Source organism: Alosa alosa, chromosome 20 (assembly GCF_017589495.1).
Source record: "Alosa alosa isolate M-15738 ecotype Scorff River chromosome 20, AALO_Geno_1.1, whole genome shotgun sequence".
In the NCBI taxonomy this organism is placed as follows: domain Eukaryota; kingdom Metazoa; phylum Chordata; class Actinopteri; order Clupeiformes; family Clupeidae; genus Alosa; species Alosa alosa.
Genome location: NC_063208.1, coordinates 15,626,366 through 15,645,330, shown reverse-complemented (window position 1 = coordinate 15,645,330; position 18,965 = coordinate 15,626,366). Strand labels below are relative to the sequence as shown.

Here is an 18,965-nt window from a genome sequence, read left to right as displayed (position 1 = left end):
ACAGCATGACTTCACCTAAAGATCCATCAGCTGCTCTAACTAGACAAGGAAATAGTTAGGGTTTAAGTATCCTTCCAGGCTGACGGGAGATGGCGTTGGTCATCCGATCTCACGTGGACTACACTGAATCAGACCCTGATTAGTGGCAACCTAGCAATCCGGAGCAGATAGCTACTGACGCAGCCATGCAGAACAGTGAAACACTGCAAAGTCATAATATTCCTGCTTATCTCTAAATACAGTCACACACAGATATACACAGGGACAGTACAGATATCATACAGTCATTACATAGAATCATACTTTTAGTATCAAAGTGACCCACTAATGAGAAATGCTGAACATTAACCCACATATTGGAATATTGGACATAATGCAGAACATTAAACCATATATTGGAATATTGGACATAATGTTCTATTCCACTTTCTCTCAGGCTATAGCCCATGTCCTTTCTGTCTGTGTTCAACACTTACACAATGTCATGAACATACATTCTGTAGAGACATTCTTCATGTTTTCTAAGTACATTTCTCATGTGTGAATAATATTATAACGTTCATAAATAAGTGATAAAATTATGTGAACTGTAAGTAGGATATTAGGCGATAGCTATGCACCCTTCTCACAAAACTGATCATGGCCATTGTTTAGCGTTTGTTAGAATATGAATGGGCGATGTTTTTGCCAAGCTTTGACTGGACTTTCCTCCCAAAAAGATTTCTGATTTCTGAAAGCATGGGATGGAATTTTTTTAGATGTTTTCTGCCATGATGCCAGCCACACATCTTTAGAGAAAAGTTTCTATAGGCCACTAATCTCTAGGAAGATTTAGGATCGGAGCTCACTGTAGCAGACTCGCTTTGAAGGCCTGTGTGTCTGTGTGTGAACGGGGTGTGTGTAGTAGGGAGGCTTAGCATTTAGAAAATAAAGATTCACTGGGGCACGGATTTTTCTCGGGGTTTTGGGTTTTGAAGAGGCTGGGAACTGGCAGAAAATGGGCTTTTGCCTCCGAGTTTGTGTTGGCAGCGTGCCCATCGCAATGGAACCATTTAATGGCCTAAACAGTGCCAGGGACTAGGAGCATGAAGGACTATGTTAAGTGATCTGAGGCTGTCGTCACCCTACGAGCCGGGCCCTCTGATCCCATTAGTTCCACAATGGCCTCACAGTTAACCGTGGCAACGATCACACGGCTAATCCAAGCTAGCATTCAGGCCCTCACGCCATGTTTCACACCATAGCTTTCACAAGCTGTTGACTCTATTATGAATTCGAAGACGGAAAAAGAGGGCAGAGACAGCAGAGATGGAGGGACAGTGAAGACAGACTGATGGAAAGAACAAAACAGGAAGGGAAGTTTGAAAACTTTTAAACAGTGGCAGAAGTTGTAGGCCTAAACATAACAGATATGCCTATAAGAGTTTGGTAATTAATAACATAAACATTTGTTAAGGCAGTTATGAATTGTGCTTAGTTATTAATCTTCATTATCAGTGATTGAACGAAAAACAACATTTGTGAGGGTGAAATGGAATTTAACCTGCTTTTGCTTTGACACGTGTTTTTATAAGATTTTAAACCAGAGAGGGTTGAAGCGGAGGATCTTTGCTTAAACCTTTTGAATTAAAATTGATTCTTCTGTTAGAGCTTAACTAGTTCATGATTTTCTTCTTCTTACAAATCATGTGCTGTGTGCCGATAGAAATGTTCTTAACCTAGTTTTAAATGTCCTTAGTTTCTAAACCTAATGTTCCAACTCATTGGACTGAAAGATACAATGATACAATGTGACGACACTAAGTGAAAACAAGACTTGTAATTGAGCATTTCAGCCCAGCTGGGAGTAATGGGATGATGATCCAGATTAACATCTCAGCAAGCATGGCAAAGATAGCAGTTCAAAAGCTCATGATCAAGGTCTGATCTGGACTTCAACTGAAGTTCGGGCAGCCAAGTACAAGTAGTTCACTGGCTTGGCAGTTGAGAGAAATGTAATGGAAAAATAGCACACACACAGAGTTCCAATAAGCCTCCCATTACAACGCAGTGTCTAGGTCAAAGCTTACACTTTTTGGCCAAATTTGGCATTTTTCTCATAGCCTCGTTCTCATTGATTCATATCATTTCACAGCTTGAAAATCTCTGCTTCTGATTTGTTATGGAGAAAGTGTGAAATAATATTAAACCAGTACTGACACAATATAAGCATGTTTACAGCAGAGTGTTTACAGCATGTTGAAGTCCAGACACATTACTTGTTACATCATGTTCAACATTAACTGACACAGCACATGGTTATATGATCTGCCCAATCAGATTTCACTGTGAAATGTGAGTGTGCCTCAAAGGTGTTCCTCTGTCAGCGTCCATATTTGATGGGATGTGGGAAAACCCATCATATGGTGAAATAAAACATCTTAGATTACTGCTCCATTTTTACCACTTTCGGTGAAATTTCACTGATTTAAGATTATGATACATGCTTTTGCTTGCTTCTCATTTTGCAAATTTGTAAAGTGTACTTGTGAAACACATACCGGTTCAGTAGTTATCCATTACTTAAGTTTCTTTGAGAAGATGAGAGAAGTGTAAAGAAGGGTAAACATCAGTGCAGCTCAGTACCTGGTTTCTTCCACACACACCGTTTGGAATTGTGGCCAAATAGTGCAGTGTTCGTTTCATCAGGGCAGATGATTTTACTTCTCATGGTCTGAGAGTCGTTCAGGTGCTTTTTTGGAAACTCCCAGCAAAAATCTGTCCATTCTACCATAAAGGCCTGATTGGTGGAGTGCTGCAGTGATGTTTGTCCTTTACACTTCTCTCATCTTCTCAAAGGAACTCAAAGGATCTCATTCGTAGTGACCATTGGGTCCTTTGTTACCTGTCTGACCAAGGTCCTTCGTCCCGGATTACTCAGTTTGATGAGCGACCAGATCTAGGAAGACTGTTGGTTGTTCTATACTTTTCCATTTGAGAATGATGGAGGCTACAATGCTCTTGGGTACTTTCAATGCTGCAGAAATGTTCTTGTATCCTTGCCCAGATCTGTGTCTTTAAACAACCCTGTCTCGCAGGGCTACGGACAATTCTCTCGACCTTGTGGCTTGGTTTTCACTCTGACATACACTATCAACTGTGAGACCTTATATAAAGAGATGTGTGCCTCTCCTAATAATGTCCAGTGAATTCATTTAGGCACAGATGGACTCCAATCAAGTTGTAGAAGCATCTTAAGGACCATTGATGCACCAGAGCTCAATTGCAATTGTCACAAAGGGTCTGAATAAATGGAATATTTCAGTCAAAACACTCCAAACACCTGCTATTTTGTGGAGTGTTGGAGTATTGTGTGTAGATTGATAAGAAGTTGTTTTTGGATTAGCCTATGTTTTGGATGATGAAACTTAAATTTGATTACAAAATAATTGATTGTAAATCAAGGTCTGGCCTATGTTACAGCCTACCGTTTAGATGGCCTACCGTATGGTACTAAAACGCAAGCTGTGACAATTTTAGAAGGCGTCCTACCCTTTCGTCTAAAAAGGTGGAAGTGCTCCCTCTATTGGGTAGCCTACGTCTTAGCTTTGCGAGAGCAGGTCTTAGGAGAAGGGTTTTAGTCGCTCAGTTGATCCATCCAGTGAGTGTTCATATAGTTAATAATAGACCTATGCATTTTTGTATAGGCCTATGTATAATCTGCTCAGTATTTATGGCATAGCTCCATGATATGCAATTATGATTTGTGTGTGTAGGCGATCTTTCAATAAAGCGATGCTAAATGTAGTCGGCTTGCAATTGCATGAGATGTCTGAACATAATGCCTAGGCCTTTTCTAATGACCCAAAAAGAAAGCCGCCTGTTTGTAGTTGCTGTGTACCCTACTTACTTTTATAAAGTAGTGTGATACTCATGTAAATCTACTACCAAAAGCAATCAATAATCGTGGCGGCAGGTGTGGATTGCAGATAGGCCTACGCAACAATGACGCTATTTTAGAATTCCAGAAGGGTTTTCGGAGATCTTGCATAGCGATAAATAAAACAATAGCCTACTACGAGTTGTTTCATGATGAGTGATCGATTTGGAAGAGTGCGGAGCCCATCCAGCTGTAGGTGGGGACGTGAGGCAAGTCGTCACGCAGTGACATATGTATGTATCCTGCTCTGTGTATATTTTTGACAGGTCTATATAAAACTCTTCCACTGTATTTTTCCAATAAAAGGGCGAAACAACTGGGCCTAGTTGCGCGAAACGCGAGAGAGGTCGCTCCAGAATCAGACGCCGTCTGGTAAGTTGATAGATAACCCAATTCTAACACTCAATTAAAGGTAGCCTACTCCAAAGTTCGAAATATTTAGGACTTTAAACGAATCAAGCGAAATGCAAATGAAGGATCTCAATGCCATGCCATTGCGCCTAGACGATCCATGTGACAGAAAACTCCAGACTGAACAAATTCAAGATCTTTGGCAGCGACGCCCGGAGACGAGCCAATGAGGATGTTATGCAGGAGATGGCCGTGCAGATCGTTCATCTGGCTGACTTGAACTTACAAGATCGTAATCAACCCTCACCTGAGAGGACAAGGAGAAATTCAGTGGCATAGACTGGTCACAGAAAAATAAGTTTGGATCAGACTTCATTTAACGTAAATATAACATCAATACAAGATACTGACAAACACAAAAAAAATGTGTTCTTTCTTTTACATCGTTTATTGTGATGCTTTGAAATTTAGCAAAACCTACTTATCTGCTGTATAAATCAACATAAAAACACACAAAACAAAAATCCACATTTTATTCATATGAAAATACTTCAAAGCACAAAAACATCATACACATTATACAACTCTAAAAATGTACACTAACAGATACATATATACAGAGAGCAGCACAATCAAGTTCACTATAAAATGGTGACTCAAAAAAGCCATTCAAGTTCATCCTCTCATCATTTTGTCCTTATTATTTCTTGTGTGGCAAAGCGGATGATTTCATTGAAATCAAACTGAATGTACTTCCTCCAGTACCGACGGTCCCTGCCATAAATCTGGGCAGGATAGCATGGGCTCCCTAAGACATATAAAATAGAAAAGCAATTAGATTAGATACCATCAAAATGGAGACGCTCAGTCTCCAGCAACATGGCACATGGCACTCAAGGATGGAACCACAGAGAATAGACATACATCAACATTTCCATTTTCCCCTCCTCCCGAAGCTTACCAATTCCATGGAATATCCTTGCCACTGCCCTTCCAGAGAACTTCTCGTCGCTGCGATTGGCCAGGAAACCTCGGATGTCGGCACGAATCTGGCCCTCCCAATCTTTCATCTGATGAAGGACAGATAAATGAAATGGACAAAAATAAATTAAAACACATAAATTAAAGAAGACAACAAATAATGTTCACAATGTTTTCTCTGGCACCGTCATTTTAACATTTCATTACTAGTTTAGCGGTTAAATAGTAATATAGTTTAATAGTTTCAAGGCTCCTTGGCAAAATGACAAGCTTAAGCTACATTTATGTCTCTGTACTCACACACACACACACACACACACACACACACACACACATATGCACGCACAGCGTACCTTGAATTTGTTAAGCGAGTTGTCCTCTTCGTCCTCATCCTGCTGGAACTCTTTGCTCAGGTCCAGATCTCTCCTCTTGTCGAAGTACTCACTCAGCAGCTCTTTGAGTTTCAGGCTCCTCTCCTCGTCCAGCTCATCCATGCAGAAGCTGCAGTTCCGGTATGCAACACTAGAAGGACAAATGTAAGGTGTTACATAAAAAAAAAAATTAAAAATTAAATGTTTTTTACTCAGCATTTTCTCAATCTCAATCTCAATTATGTAATTGTTGTGACAGCCTTCTAGAGAGAATAACTCCAAAGTAATAATACATTAACCATACTAGCACATTAACATATAGCTATTATAGGAACCTGTAGTACTACCATCAGTATACAATCACAGTATTACTACTACCAGTGTAATAGTATAGCATCACTCCCCATTTAGAGCCTTCAAGCATTGGCGAGCTGACCTGCGAAAGGCTTTGAAACAGGCTTTGAGTTGGTAGAGTTGTGTCCTCTCCTGGGCCACCACACGCCCGTGCAGGAACGCACACACCTGGTCCATCTCGTCCGGGCTTAGGTCACCGTAGGAACGGAAGTAGAAGGACAGGCTGCTGAACTCGACATGGATGCCAGTCCTCCCTGTGCCACCAAACGACCCTGGGGCAGAAAGTGACCCGTTTAAAAGCTAATACTATGTAGAAATAACTAATAAAACTCATATTGTATGAACATGTAATGAAACTAATATTGTATCAACAACTACTGCTCACACTCAATGATAGAAAATTAGTAACTTTTTTTCTTTCACTTAAACATGAATAGATATGCTTTCTCCATCTCATGTGGACATACACACAGTAATACATGGTCTGGCTGACTGACTGACTGACTGACTGACTGATTGACTGACCAGAGCCCCACTGGAGCTGCCGCAGTCCTTTCTTGACCAGGTACAACTGCCAGCCCATGGTGTCGGCCAGCTCCACCACGTCGAAGTCCAGCGAGCTGCAGCTCTCCACGCGCTCCCCTGCCATCCTCATCCGCGCCAGGGCCACGGCGATGGGGGGACAGCTAGCAGCAACACAGCACGGGGCAGAGAGTTACACAGGGGGAGGCAAACAAACAACACCAGCTCACAGGAACACACACACACACACACACACACACACACACACACACACACACACACACACACACACACACACACACACACACACACACACACACACACACACACACACACACAATGTTGCTAATGCTGTGATGATCTACCAATTAATTCAACTGAAAAAAAAAAAATAAACGTTTTAGTAAACAATTGAGTGATAACAGTAAGACAGAAGAGGTCACTGACTGTACATCAACATTCCTGACACACAAGGTAATCAAACAGAAATACACATCACATACTGTACACACACATACACACATAACCACACAAATGAGCACTGCAGTTCTGTACATTTTGGTGAGTTTGCGCAGCTGTTGGGAGCCTCCATAGCACTGCAGGTTACAGTGGGAGAGGGTCGGGTGGAGCAGCTCCACCCAGCGCTGGGGGTGCAGCTCCAGGTAGCACAGCAGCGTCTCCAGACCTGTGAATACAAATAGGGTCGACCTCGGGCTTACAACTTTAAAACAGAGAGATGCAAGAAAGGCTAAAGCAGAAGGAGGAAACTTTGTCTGCCTAGAATCAGGTCATTTGGGCACCGGGTGTATGTACCTCCAACCTTAAAGGGGGAAATCCGAGTTTTCACAAAGATCTCCATTTCTCGAGGTCACAGAGTACTGTCAGTACGAAACAAAATGAAAACTATCGGTTTTACCTAGCTCGAGTTGCTACAACCAGCAGCTAATGCAGCCAGACAGCTACAACGCTACACTCTGTGGGCATATCCGTGAGCCCCCATGTACATGCCCACAGAGAGTAGGCTGTAGCTGCCTGACTCTCGAGAAACGGAGATCTTTGTGAAAACTCGCCGGACTTCCCCTTTAATGTATGTTAAAATTTGGCTCTAGGATTCTGGTTAGTTTCAGCATTGGACCAATCGAGCAGAGGCGATAAATGATCTTTGAAAATATTTAGATGTGAAAGTCATCAAAGCACTGTGACCCCTTGCAGTGACTGCAAAATCACCTTCTTCGGTGATGTCCAGGGCCTCTACCGTGTCCTGCATTGGGATAGCCCTCTCGTGGGTGTGACAGACTCTCTCTGTGACGGTCAGTTCCTTCTCTCCCTCAGTTGTCTCCTCCTTGCTCTCCTCTTCAGGCATCTCTGCCATGTCCTTGTGGTCAGTGTGAGAGATGGTCTGGGGTTGGGCTGTTGTTGCTGTGCTTGGCGGGAGACTCTGCTCCTCTCTGCCGGTGCTCTGGTCAGGCGTCTCCTCCATGGGCATATCTTCAGGTGCCTCTGTCTCTTTCTGCTGCCCTTGCCCATCTTGGGTTTCTTCACAAGCGTCCATCATCTCAAGCATCTCGTCATCGTCCACTTCCATGGCCTTCCGGAAGAAAACACAGATTTAGCTATTTGTTTGAAAGGATGTGCCTTCCCAGTCTTCGTTTGAGGTTCTAACCCTAAATGATTTAAGATTCCAAGCTAACTACCCAAATGTAATGAGGTTGCACACATGGTCTTTATAGAACTGGACTCATCTCTAGTTCACCTGTTTATTTTTGGCCAAGTCAAAAACAAACATGTCAATATTTCGAAATGTTGGCATGTTCGTTTTTGTGTGCAACCTCATTACCTTTGGGTGGTTAGTTTGAAACCACAGATTTAATTGGAGTGACAAAGGATTAATTGTGAGTTCTTAATTGTTCTTATTCACTCAATTGTCACCACAAGGCACAAGGAGGATAGGTAAGATAAGGTGAATTCTGATGAACATGAAAATGAAATGAACAGGGAATAAAAAGTGAACACAGATCAATAAGGGGCAGGGAGACCTTAGCCATTTCCTGATGCTTCTGATGAATCTGTCTGCACTTGCAAGGTGGAAACACCTTCTGTACGAGCTTCTTCACAGTGATGTAGTCCACAGTGTCTGAGTAGATGTGCCTTCGCAGCTCATGCAGGTCCCCACCCTAAATAGGGAGTAGAGGTCAACAATCTAGTGTCAGAGCGGTCAGTTAAGATATTGAAGCAAAGGACTAACACATCAAATATATGACATTTTCTTGGTTTCACACTGTTGAAGGAGCATTTGGTATTTTAACAATACACTGCTAAAAATGCTAAAAACATAGCACTATGAAACGTGCGATTCTCAGTGCAGACTTCAATTATAAATTCTTCAGCTGAGGTCTGACCTCGGGGTCTAGGAAGAGGTGACAGTGGGCAGGCTCGCTGTCTCGTCCGGCGCGCCCAATCTCCTGCACGTAGCTCTCGAAGCTCTTGGGCATGTTGTAGTGGATGATGCCGCGTACGTCGGACTTGTCCAGGCCCATGCCGAAGGCCACGGTGGCCACCACAACCCGCAGCTCGCCGCACATGAAGTTGTTCTGGACGCGGCGTCTCTCCGAAGCGGACATTCCTGCGTGGTAGGACTCGGCGATCCACTTCAGCGGCTTGCGGATCTTCTTCCTGGCTGTAGAGGCACAGCGAGAGCAAAGGGACACAAAGATGAAGCATGAAAGTTAATTTCCTTGCATTCTACTCTTGGTTATCAGTACACTGACCCATTACAGCAATAATTGTAAATATATGGATATTATATATCCACACATCCATAAATCCATACATTTGCAGAGGATGAGCTCAAATTTCTAAATTCCTTTAAAAGTAACATTAGTTCACATTACTGTTATATATGTCATATAATTTCGTTGTCACTGTTCGATAAAATGATTTAGATCATTTGTGTATTATCTGGAGTCCCTGTAAATTGAACCTATCTTTCTTATCCTACTTATTACACTTATTGATTAACAATAACTAATATAAACACTTCTTGATTAACAATAAATAATACAATCCATATCATGTGGCGGACCAACATGTACCCAAAGCTTTCTTCTTCCTGCCCACAGGATTGTCTTCCATCTCTTTACGGGGGACGGCGGGCTCCTTGACTGTCACCCCCTGCAGGCAGGTGCGCAGAAGTGCCGAGATGCGCGTGGTCTCCTCCCGCCTGGTGCAGTAGACGATGATGGACTCCAGCGCCCCAAAACGCTCACCCTTCAGCAGAGTCACCAGGGCCTGGGGGGAGGGAAAGAGAATGCCACAGCCGTGAGCCATGCAGGCAGGTGATGATCAGACTTGGGAGGTAAACCAGCATATCCATTTATAGAAATACCCCTAAAATATATCCAAATGCTATGGCCAGTTGTAAGGCATTGTTGATTTCATACTGTGCAAAATCTTATCCAGTGCTTTGATACTCCATCTATAATGGAGCACCTGGTTCAGTGCAGTTGTATTCTCCCCCAGAGACACGGGTTCAAGGCTGGGTGGAGTGATTAGTATAGTATAGTATAGTATATATACTCTTTTGATCCCGTGAGGGAAATTTGGTCTCTGCATTTATCCCAATCCGTGAATTAGTGAAACACACACGGCACACAGTGTACACACAGTGAGGTGAAGCACACACTAATCCCGGCGCAGTGAGCTGCCTGCATCAACAGCAGCGCTCGGGGAGCAGTGAGGGGGTTAGGCGCCTTGCTCAAGGGCACTTCAGCCGTGCCTACTGGTCGGGGTTCGAACCGGCAACCCTCCGGTTACAGGTCCGAAGTGCTAACCAGTAGGCCACGGCTGCCCCGTCTGAGCCCCACGGCTGAGTGAATTATTCACTCCATTCGCTACACCACACTACACTACCTTGATGATTAAATATATGACCAATGCAAACATTTCAAATTACTGTAAATATTCTCTCTCAATGAATAAAAATCTCATAAGACTATAAAAGTACTATGGGATGCACCTGATCCTTATCTCGGTCCATGGAGACAGACAGCTGCAGGTTGTGTGGCACGGCAGCAGAGCGCACGGCGATGCCATCCTGGTCTGTGATGTCCAGATGCTGTGCGATGTCCAGGGCCGTGGAGAGAGTGGCCGTGGCCGTCAGACCCAGCAGACAGCGAACCCCCAGACGGTCCCTCAGCACCTACAGACCACAAAGATCAAAGAGAGTTGGCAGGGAATGATTTATCATAATACCAATACTATTACGATTAATAATAATACCAATAATAAAAACAACAACATTTATAATAATAATAATAATAATAATAATTATTATTATTATTATCTTAATAATTAAATATAAATATAAAAATAATAATTCATGTATTAAATATAGAGGCCTATTGACTAATTGTGCATCTATTATGTTCGATTCATATTTACAAATGTTACAACATGTACACAGTTACACTATAGAGAGAGTATGGAGGTAGTGATTGTAAATAGGAAAGCTTTGATTGGTTAAAATGCCTTTATCACCATTATTGAACACCTCTATCTGCCTTTAAATGAGGTGAAACTGTTCGGACAGGGTTATAGTAAAATAGTCTTTTGGCACTGCTTTACAGACACTGACCTCAGTCCAGTGTTATTCTTTTTACCTTGCACAGTCGGAGGTAGCAGGGCCTGAAGTTGTGGGACCACTCGGACACGCAGTGGGCCTCGTCGATGCAGGCAAACGCCACTGGGGGGAGCTGGTCAGCTGGGGGCAGGCAGCCTGCGCCTGAGTGGCCCCCACCCACCAGCGCCTCGGGGGAGAGCAGCAGCACATGCACCTGGCCTGCCTTCACCTGTGGGGTAGTTTACGTCTTGGTTTAGATATCACGGTTCACTGCACTGTTTTTGCTTGATCTAATATAAGTCAATGGAAGGTTTTTAGGGTAGGACAGTACAGCTTGCACATCATGATATGTACTTGTATTTCGTCCAGGTCAGTCAGCTGTAAGCTTTCTAATATAACTAATATAACTACATTAATAATATAACAAATAATTGTATATAATAAAATGCAGACAACTAATGGTTACATTGGTTAATTCTGACCTCCTTTTTTTACTATTATCAGTAAAGAAGGAAAGTTTACCTACCTTTTCTATGGCAGTTTCCCTCTGTTTCCTTGACATGTTAGAGTGAATGGCAGCAGCCTTGAGATTGGGAGGCAACCCTGACAGCTTGAAGAAGACAAGAAAAAAAAATTTTTAAACATATGTTAAAAATGAATAAATATATGTCCCTGCAGCATCCTCAAGCACAGCAGCACTGGGTTTCTGAGAAAGCATGATCCCTACCTTAGCCTCAGAATTCATCTTAATCAAACCACCAACCCCACCTTCTTGGAATACTTTTCAACAAACTCTAAAAATCTATTCCGACTTTCCTATGGACCCCCCCCCCCCCCCACACACACACACACAGACATGTGGTTTAATTATTATTATATATTTTTTACCTATTTTAATCATTTTATTAATATCTAATTTGTTTTATTTGTGACTATCATCATTGAAAATGAGGGCTTTCTAGCCTAGAAATCTAGACGAGATTACATTTGCTGCCAGGGCTAGTCTAGCAACTCTCCGTTGGCTTGTGAGCTCCAGAAATCGAAACTTAATCAGGACATTGAAATCGTGTATAGAGTCGTTTGGTGGGCTTAACATAATGATTTATGGCAGAGTTGCAACGGTTTGGCTTGAATTCCCTGCTACTTGAAAACAAATATCCTATTAGCAGCAGAGGGAATTTGAAAGACAACTGATTATCCCGCCCCTCGGACTGAGCACTGCGAACAGTGAGTGCCCAGACCCTACATTTTAATGTGGGTCTGGCTCGCCAGGCTAAGGGCTTTCCATCCTCAGTGAATTTCTAAAAAATGACATAAAGGTTGAATCCATACCTGATCATCCATGAGGGAGACCAGAGGAGAGACCACAAGTGTGATGCAGTTGGACCTCTGGGCATAGAGATACGCTGGGAGCTGGTAGCACAGGGATTTGCCCATCCCAGTTGACAACACCACAAGTGTAGACAAGCCTGAAGTATTAGCACAGGTGAATCATCACAGTAATTTCCTGTGTATTAGCCGCATTGTGTATAAGCCGCAGGACAGTTAAATGCCAGTTAAAACAAAACCATATTAATACCATATTAACTGCCCCAGAGCGTTAACCTCATAGCTAAAGAAATTCAGCAAAATTAATGTATAAGCTGCAGCTAATAGTTGGGGAATTACAGTATGATTGATGCGTGACTCCACAGTCCACTCACTATGAACAGCTCTCCGCACTATTAAAGGAAAAGAGTAGCGATCAGAAAGTAACCTGAGAGAGTTAATATATTTACCAGATAGGATTCGCATTATGGCCACCTCCTGTCCGGGCCTGAAGGATTTGTATCCAAAGTCCCTGAGGGCCTCCAAGACTTCCTCTGGAGCAGCTGTGAAGAGGTGGATATATACATCCTCAATATACACACTCATGCCACGGAGATGCAAACAAAATCTACATTTGTGGGTGTGTGTGTGGGTTGGCCTGTTTATTGATTGGTCGGTTTGAATGAATTGATTCTAAGGTAATGAAATCATTCATTTTGCTGCACAGTATTTAATGAGAAAAAAGAAAACACAAAATAAATGTGTGTAAATGTGTGTCTGCATAGCTGTATCATGCTGGCACCACTGATCTATGATTGTGATTTGGATGAGGATGTGTCTAATAAACATGTGGAATACCTCTGACTTTGCCATCCTCATTGAGGCCATAGAGGGGCTCCATTGGAGGCGGTGGGGGAGGCCGCTCATAGTCCGGTCTGATCACATTCAGCAGGACCTCTTCCTGCTTGTCCTCCTGGTCATCTGCCTCATCTCCCACATTCGGTGGTGGGGGTGCTACCACTATATGCGAGGACCCAAAATAACGTAAAGACGTGGCCTTCAACAGACTTGAGCAGACAGATTTCATTACTCAAACACTTGAGCCCTTTGGTCATTCATTTGCCCTTCCTTGGTGTGAGAATATCAATAGTTGATGAGCGTAAGATTTTATTTTCAAGATCTTGTTTATTCAACATTTGTGGAGTTACAATGTGCATTTCAAATGGCTGGGCTGAAGAAATATGCACTGTCTCTGCACCACGTAGTTCATAAAAGTTGCATTCCAAACCACAGTATTCCTCCAAGACATTATGAGCTATGCCTAGTACGGACACGCATTAACTTGAAATCCTATACAGATTTGTATTTGCATGTTGCGACATCGGCGCGAAAAGTTATTTCGATCAGGGCCTTCTGTGCAATATCAATGGCCATACAGAGTGTGTGCGGTGATGGAGAGGGGGAGGGATAGCATGAGCACTTTGACCTTCTGGCACGAGGGGCGAGCCCATGACATCATGGCCAGACAGTCGGGGAGCTGGTAAGCTCATCTAGTCCCCCGACCACAGGCCTAATGCGGTCTTGGCTTTGGCCCGCTTCTGCGGAATCACTTCTGCACTGGACATCGTCCGCGTGTGGGGCGAGATTTCCAAAAACGCTGTGAAAATGAGCCCGGTAGAGCGTGCCCTCGGGAATTGGGCAGCTGTATGCGGCGGTAGGAGCAGGACCAGGAGCAGCAAGCGAGCGACAGCCGGCGGCCGCTGCTCCTCCTCCCTCAACCCCCTTACTGCCCCAGCACCCTCCCCGACTCGTACTTCAATTCATGCGAGACGCCACTTGCGGTTGAGCGAGACCTTAAGTATCCAGAGAGGGCTAAAGAGCTGGTCGGACTTATGTGGTTTGATCTTGCGCTGATCAGGTCCTCGCGCGTCATTTGCAGACTTTCTTTCTTTCTCTTTCTTTCTTTCTTTTTTTTTCTTCTTTCCTTTCCTTTTGTGGAATGAAGGGCTTTGACGTTTCCAGTCGGCTTGGCTATGCTACGGCACAAGTCACCATTGAAATCCATTATTTTCAAGTCAGACATATAAACTTTCCGGCGATAAACCCCTGCCAATGGATCAACGGCTCGGGCTGCCAAGGGAAGAAGTACCCTATGCGACAGCAGAAAACCAGGAGGGTCAGCACGTCAAGAAAGGCCTCAGGCCTGATGGGGATTGTATTATCCGAGCAAAATGGTGACAGAAAATGATTGGGTGTGCGTGTGTGTGGGGAAAAGGGTCAAGACCTTGCTCAACCGCAGTAGAACACTCCGACCAGAAGACGACGTGCAGAACACTCTTTCTCGCAGCAGCATGTGACGAGAGGTCACGGTCACTGACTCACCTATGGGCTCCGAACGCAGAGTTCCAGTCGCCCGGGCAACCTCCTCCAGGGTGGGCAGCTCGAATGGCTCCTCTTCCTCGGGAGTCGCACCGTCAGCGGCGCCACTGTCCACCGCAGGAGCCGGAGCTGGGGGGGGATTCACAGAGGCGAGAACGGGGTCAAGGGCATTAACAGCAAAGAAGCAGGCATTCCTCATGTCTTGCTGTACAACATGGCAATACACTTATGGGAGCGCAGAGCATAATTCACTAGTTAGGGGAGGCATTGGAATTGATTCTCCGGCCAAGAACGGACAGAATAGTCTGGTTGGTTAAAAACACTGGCGACTATCATGCATGTAAGCGAATTGATGTCTAGCTGTGAGAGAGCATACATTTAATGGGTGAATAGACTTGCTGAGCATTAAATCCAAGACTTAGGCCTCAAGACCAAGATGCTTTTTGCAAGCTCAGCATGGGTCATGTGATTGATGTGAAAGCCGTATGGTATCTGGAAACATTGGGGTTGTCAAAAACCAGGACTACTTCACTAGGTGGCATAAGAGATGGATTTCCTGCGGTCATATGGTAATGCCTGTCCTTACCTCTACCCATGCAGTTCATAGCCCAGTGGCCTGTGCCTCCACACTTAAAGCACGTATCTCCTTGGCGATTGAAACCGCTAAAGCCTCCCCGGCCTCGGCCTCGACCTCCACCTCGAAATCCGGGCCCTCCAAAGCGCTCACCCTTCAGCTGGAATTTCTGCATGTACATCTGAAATGACACCACTCACATAAGCAACCACCACTCTCTCCATCTCGCCTTTGACTCTTGTCATACATCATAGACACCAAAATACACAGAGGTGTCACTCTTGAAACAGGTGTGAAACAACTACTTACGATATATATATATAAATTATTTTTTTTTAATTCACTGTTTATATATATATATATATATATATATATATATATATATATATATATATATATATATATATATATATATATATATATATATATATATATACACACACACACACACACATACATTCTAAATGTTTTTGTTCACCTGTTTACGAAGTCCAGCCCCCCTTAAGGCATATCCTTTGACATGAGACTTTTTCTTCAAGTTGATTTTCACAAAGTTGGCGTCTGTATTTTTGGTGCCTCTGGTAGTGTGGAGAAAGAACACAAGAAATACAGTTTATAAATAGGAAAAGTGGCCTTACTGTGTTTCATAGGAATGGGGGAGGTCATCACTCAGAATGAATAAGGGGTACTAAATAAATGACTAAGTGCTGGATATGTCTGAGGGCCTAACAGGCATGGCAAATTGAGCCATCCGTGACTGAAACTCATCACACTCCCACAGCATTTTTCACCTGGCTGTCACTGAGGAGCCGTTCCAAGATCTGTGATCACACGGAGCGTCAGTTACTGAGTGAGACGAAACACTCGAGCGGTCAACCCCCCAAAAAAAGAAACACACCTTGGCCTCATGGTGTTCTTCACCCTGGAGGAGGAGGAGGCGGCCCGTGCGTCCTCCTCGTCCACCTCCCCCAGCAGGTTCTCCTGGGGGGGCTTCGCGGGCTTCTGCTTTAGCGCTTTCTTCTTCTCCTCCTCCTCCTCCTGCTCCTCGGGGTCGCTGCCGTCTCCTCCGTTTCCTCTGGCCTTCTGTTTCCGCCCACGTGGAGCCCTGGCTTTTTTGGGGCTGTCTGAAGCGCTTGTCGTCTCTCCCTTTTTGGTCGTCCTCCTCCTCTTCTTGGCTGTGCCCCTCTTTTCATCTCCTTCGTCTCCTGGTTTCTGTTCCCCGTCTCCTTTTCCCTCCTCCTCCTCTCCTCCGTCGTCGTCCCTCGGCCTCTTTCGGCCCTTTCTTTGCGGCCCCTTCTTCGACCTCAGTTCCTTACCTTGCTCCTTTGCCTGCTCAGTCTCTTCCTCCTCCTCGTCTTCCTCCTGTCTTTTCCTGGCTCGCGCACGGGGCTTCTTGGCGGTGCCGGTGCCACTGGCCCGCTCCGCTCTGACCCGCTCCGCTCCTTCTGCTCCTCCGAGACCAGGTCTGGTTTCTCCATCCCCATCTCCTTCTCCTCCTCCTCCATCATTGGGCCCTAATGAGGAGCCGTGGCCCTCGGCCCAGAGACAGGCAGCTCCGACCGGAGACGTTACGCCACCCATCTGTGGCCTGTCGTCTGGAGGCCGCGGACGGGCTGGGGCGTTCCTGGCCGCTCCATCTCCCGCGGGAGCTGGTTTATTCGGGCTGGCACAGGCCGGCGTCAACTCGGCCGCGGCGGCTGCACGAGGCGATGGAGCGTGGCCACTGCTCGACTCGCCAGAATTCTCCTCCTCCTTCTTCTTCTCCACGTTGCCTGCGACCGGCCGCTCCCTGTCATCCATTTCGTCAAACACCTGACAGCGCTGCAGCCAGCCGTGGTCCACAGACAACAGACGCTTGCTCACCGACTGGCGCAGCTGCTGGGCTCTCTGTGCCAGGCTGGCGGAGGCACCAGGCGTAGTAGGGCACCGTGCTTTGGACGGGGTGAAGGCTGGTAGAGACATGAAAGGCTCATATGGCTCCTCGTTCAAGCCTGTGCTGGCCGTTTGCACAGGCATGGCACTGGGGTCTGGGCACGTGTTGGCTGGTTTGGGAAGAGGCAGTTCAACATTAGCAGTTAATGCTGGGGGACACGATTCCTCCTGGCTATCTTTCCACGTTTTCAGTGGTGTTCTCCTGGGAGTGAGGGACTTTTTCAGGGTCACTGGTCTGTCCTGGAAAATTTCAGATTGACAGCAGTATATGAATCCTAGTCCCCCATGTATTTTTAGAATTGCATACTACTACACGATATCCTTGATTCATTTAATTTGAAATGGCCTTTATGTTAATATTTTTAAATAAAAATAATATACTCAATAATAATTCTACATATAAAATTGACATCCTGAATATATTGATATGGTGCAGTGCCAAACTATATGCTCAAATAAGAGTTTCTGGAAGGAACTGACCATTATTTATATTACTTAAAAACAGAATGTTGAAAGCAATGTATTTTACCTTGGTCAAAGACCCGAGATTTAATTTCAGCTTCATGCCAAAGTACTGAGCAGAGGCCTGCAAAGATTCCTTCTCTTTTGGGGTGAGCTTCGGAGGAGCAACAGGCATGTTCTTGCGGCTCAGGTGGGATCCCCAGCAGTCTGGCTCCTGCACAGAAACATGAAAAATCCCAAACTCCTTCACATCAATATTAAGAAAACTTGATATCTTAAAATAATACATAACAGATACCACAAGGTCCTGTGGTGGGAGCACAAGACGGATATTGTGGAACTCACCTTGGCTGTGATGTTGGTCTCTGGGGTTTGTGTTGGTACTTCATGTTTACTAGTATTGTTCTCTTTAGCTTCTTTCAAGGTACGATATTCTTTGTAGAGCTCTAGTGGGCAAATGACATAAGGTAAGCTAAATGACATGCTTGTGGACCAATCATGATCTATATAAACAACACAAGTTAGATTTGTCTTTAAGTTTTCTGATAAACAAAATAACCATACCCATAATAAGACAACTTACTTTTAGTCTCCTCAGGGGCTTTGTCAATGTCATCCTAAAAAAAAAGATTCAAGACAATCTCAAAGGAAACAAAGACCGCACACGTTAATGCTGGAGTTAATGATGCATAGCCAAGATGTGCATAGCCAAGAACAGTAACGTTACAAGGTAACAGCAAGCGACAAACATGAGGCTAGCTGGCTGGTTGGCTAAACTGTATTATTACACAGGCCTGCCTTCCTTACCTTGTTGGGTTTTCGCTTTTGTTCCTGTAAAAATGCGCGCTCCCAGTCTTTAAGAAGAATTTTGACATCATTGTATCTGTCTGACATTTTTAAACCGAACCTAAGATATCGGAATAACTAGAAAATCCTAAATGAACTTTGCTACCAGAGTCAATGGTGTTTTGTTGCGATGTGGTTGCTTGAATGCTGCATATTAGACCACTGTCCTCCTTCGGAACTTTTCACCCAGATTTGATAGATTCCCGATAGCAGGTATTCATTTTAGATCAACAATCATAAAATGCTAAAGTCTTCTTTTAGCTTGTGGTGGCTGTCATTTCGTGAGGCGTAAAAAAGAATCTCTTACAACTTTAGCGCGCAGGAAGTGTCATTACACAACTAACCAAT

General features: G+C 44.4%; 1 protein-coding gene across 2 annotated transcripts; it reads right to left on the bottom strand.

Moving 5' to 3' along the window:
• Positions 1-4,702: 4,702 nt before the first annotated feature.
• Positions 4,703-18,925, bottom strand: recql4 (RecQ helicase-like 4). Of its 2 annotated transcripts, none has more exons than XM_048228881.1 (24): positions 18,579-18,925; positions 18,355-18,388; positions 18,117-18,217; positions 17,839-17,985; positions 16,276-17,549; positions 15,856-15,955; positions 15,390-15,558; positions 14,807-14,932; positions 13,283-13,444; positions 12,895-12,987; positions 12,449-12,585; positions 11,643-11,726; positions 11,157-11,345; positions 10,514-10,696; positions 9,591-9,786; positions 8,898-9,175; positions 8,535-8,672; positions 7,726-8,086; positions 7,054-7,183; positions 6,502-6,662; positions 6,059-6,248; positions 5,605-5,773; positions 5,232-5,340; positions 4,703-5,078 (listed from the first exon to the last, which is right to left on the bottom strand). In XM_048228881.1, exons 1-24 carry the CDS (start codon positions 18,663-18,665, stop codon positions 4,957-4,959), a joined length of 4,740 nt encoding a protein of 1,579 aa, XP_048084838.1. In that variant the 5' UTR covers positions 18,666-18,925; the 3' UTR covers positions 4,703-4,956. The 2 variants fall into 2 exon arrangements, with proteins under 2 accessions (XP_048084838.1, XP_048084839.1); XM_048228882.1 differs by having other exon boundaries at positions 18,355-18,412; positions 18,579-18,650.
• Between the last annotated feature and the right edge of the window lie 40 nt (positions 18,926-18,965).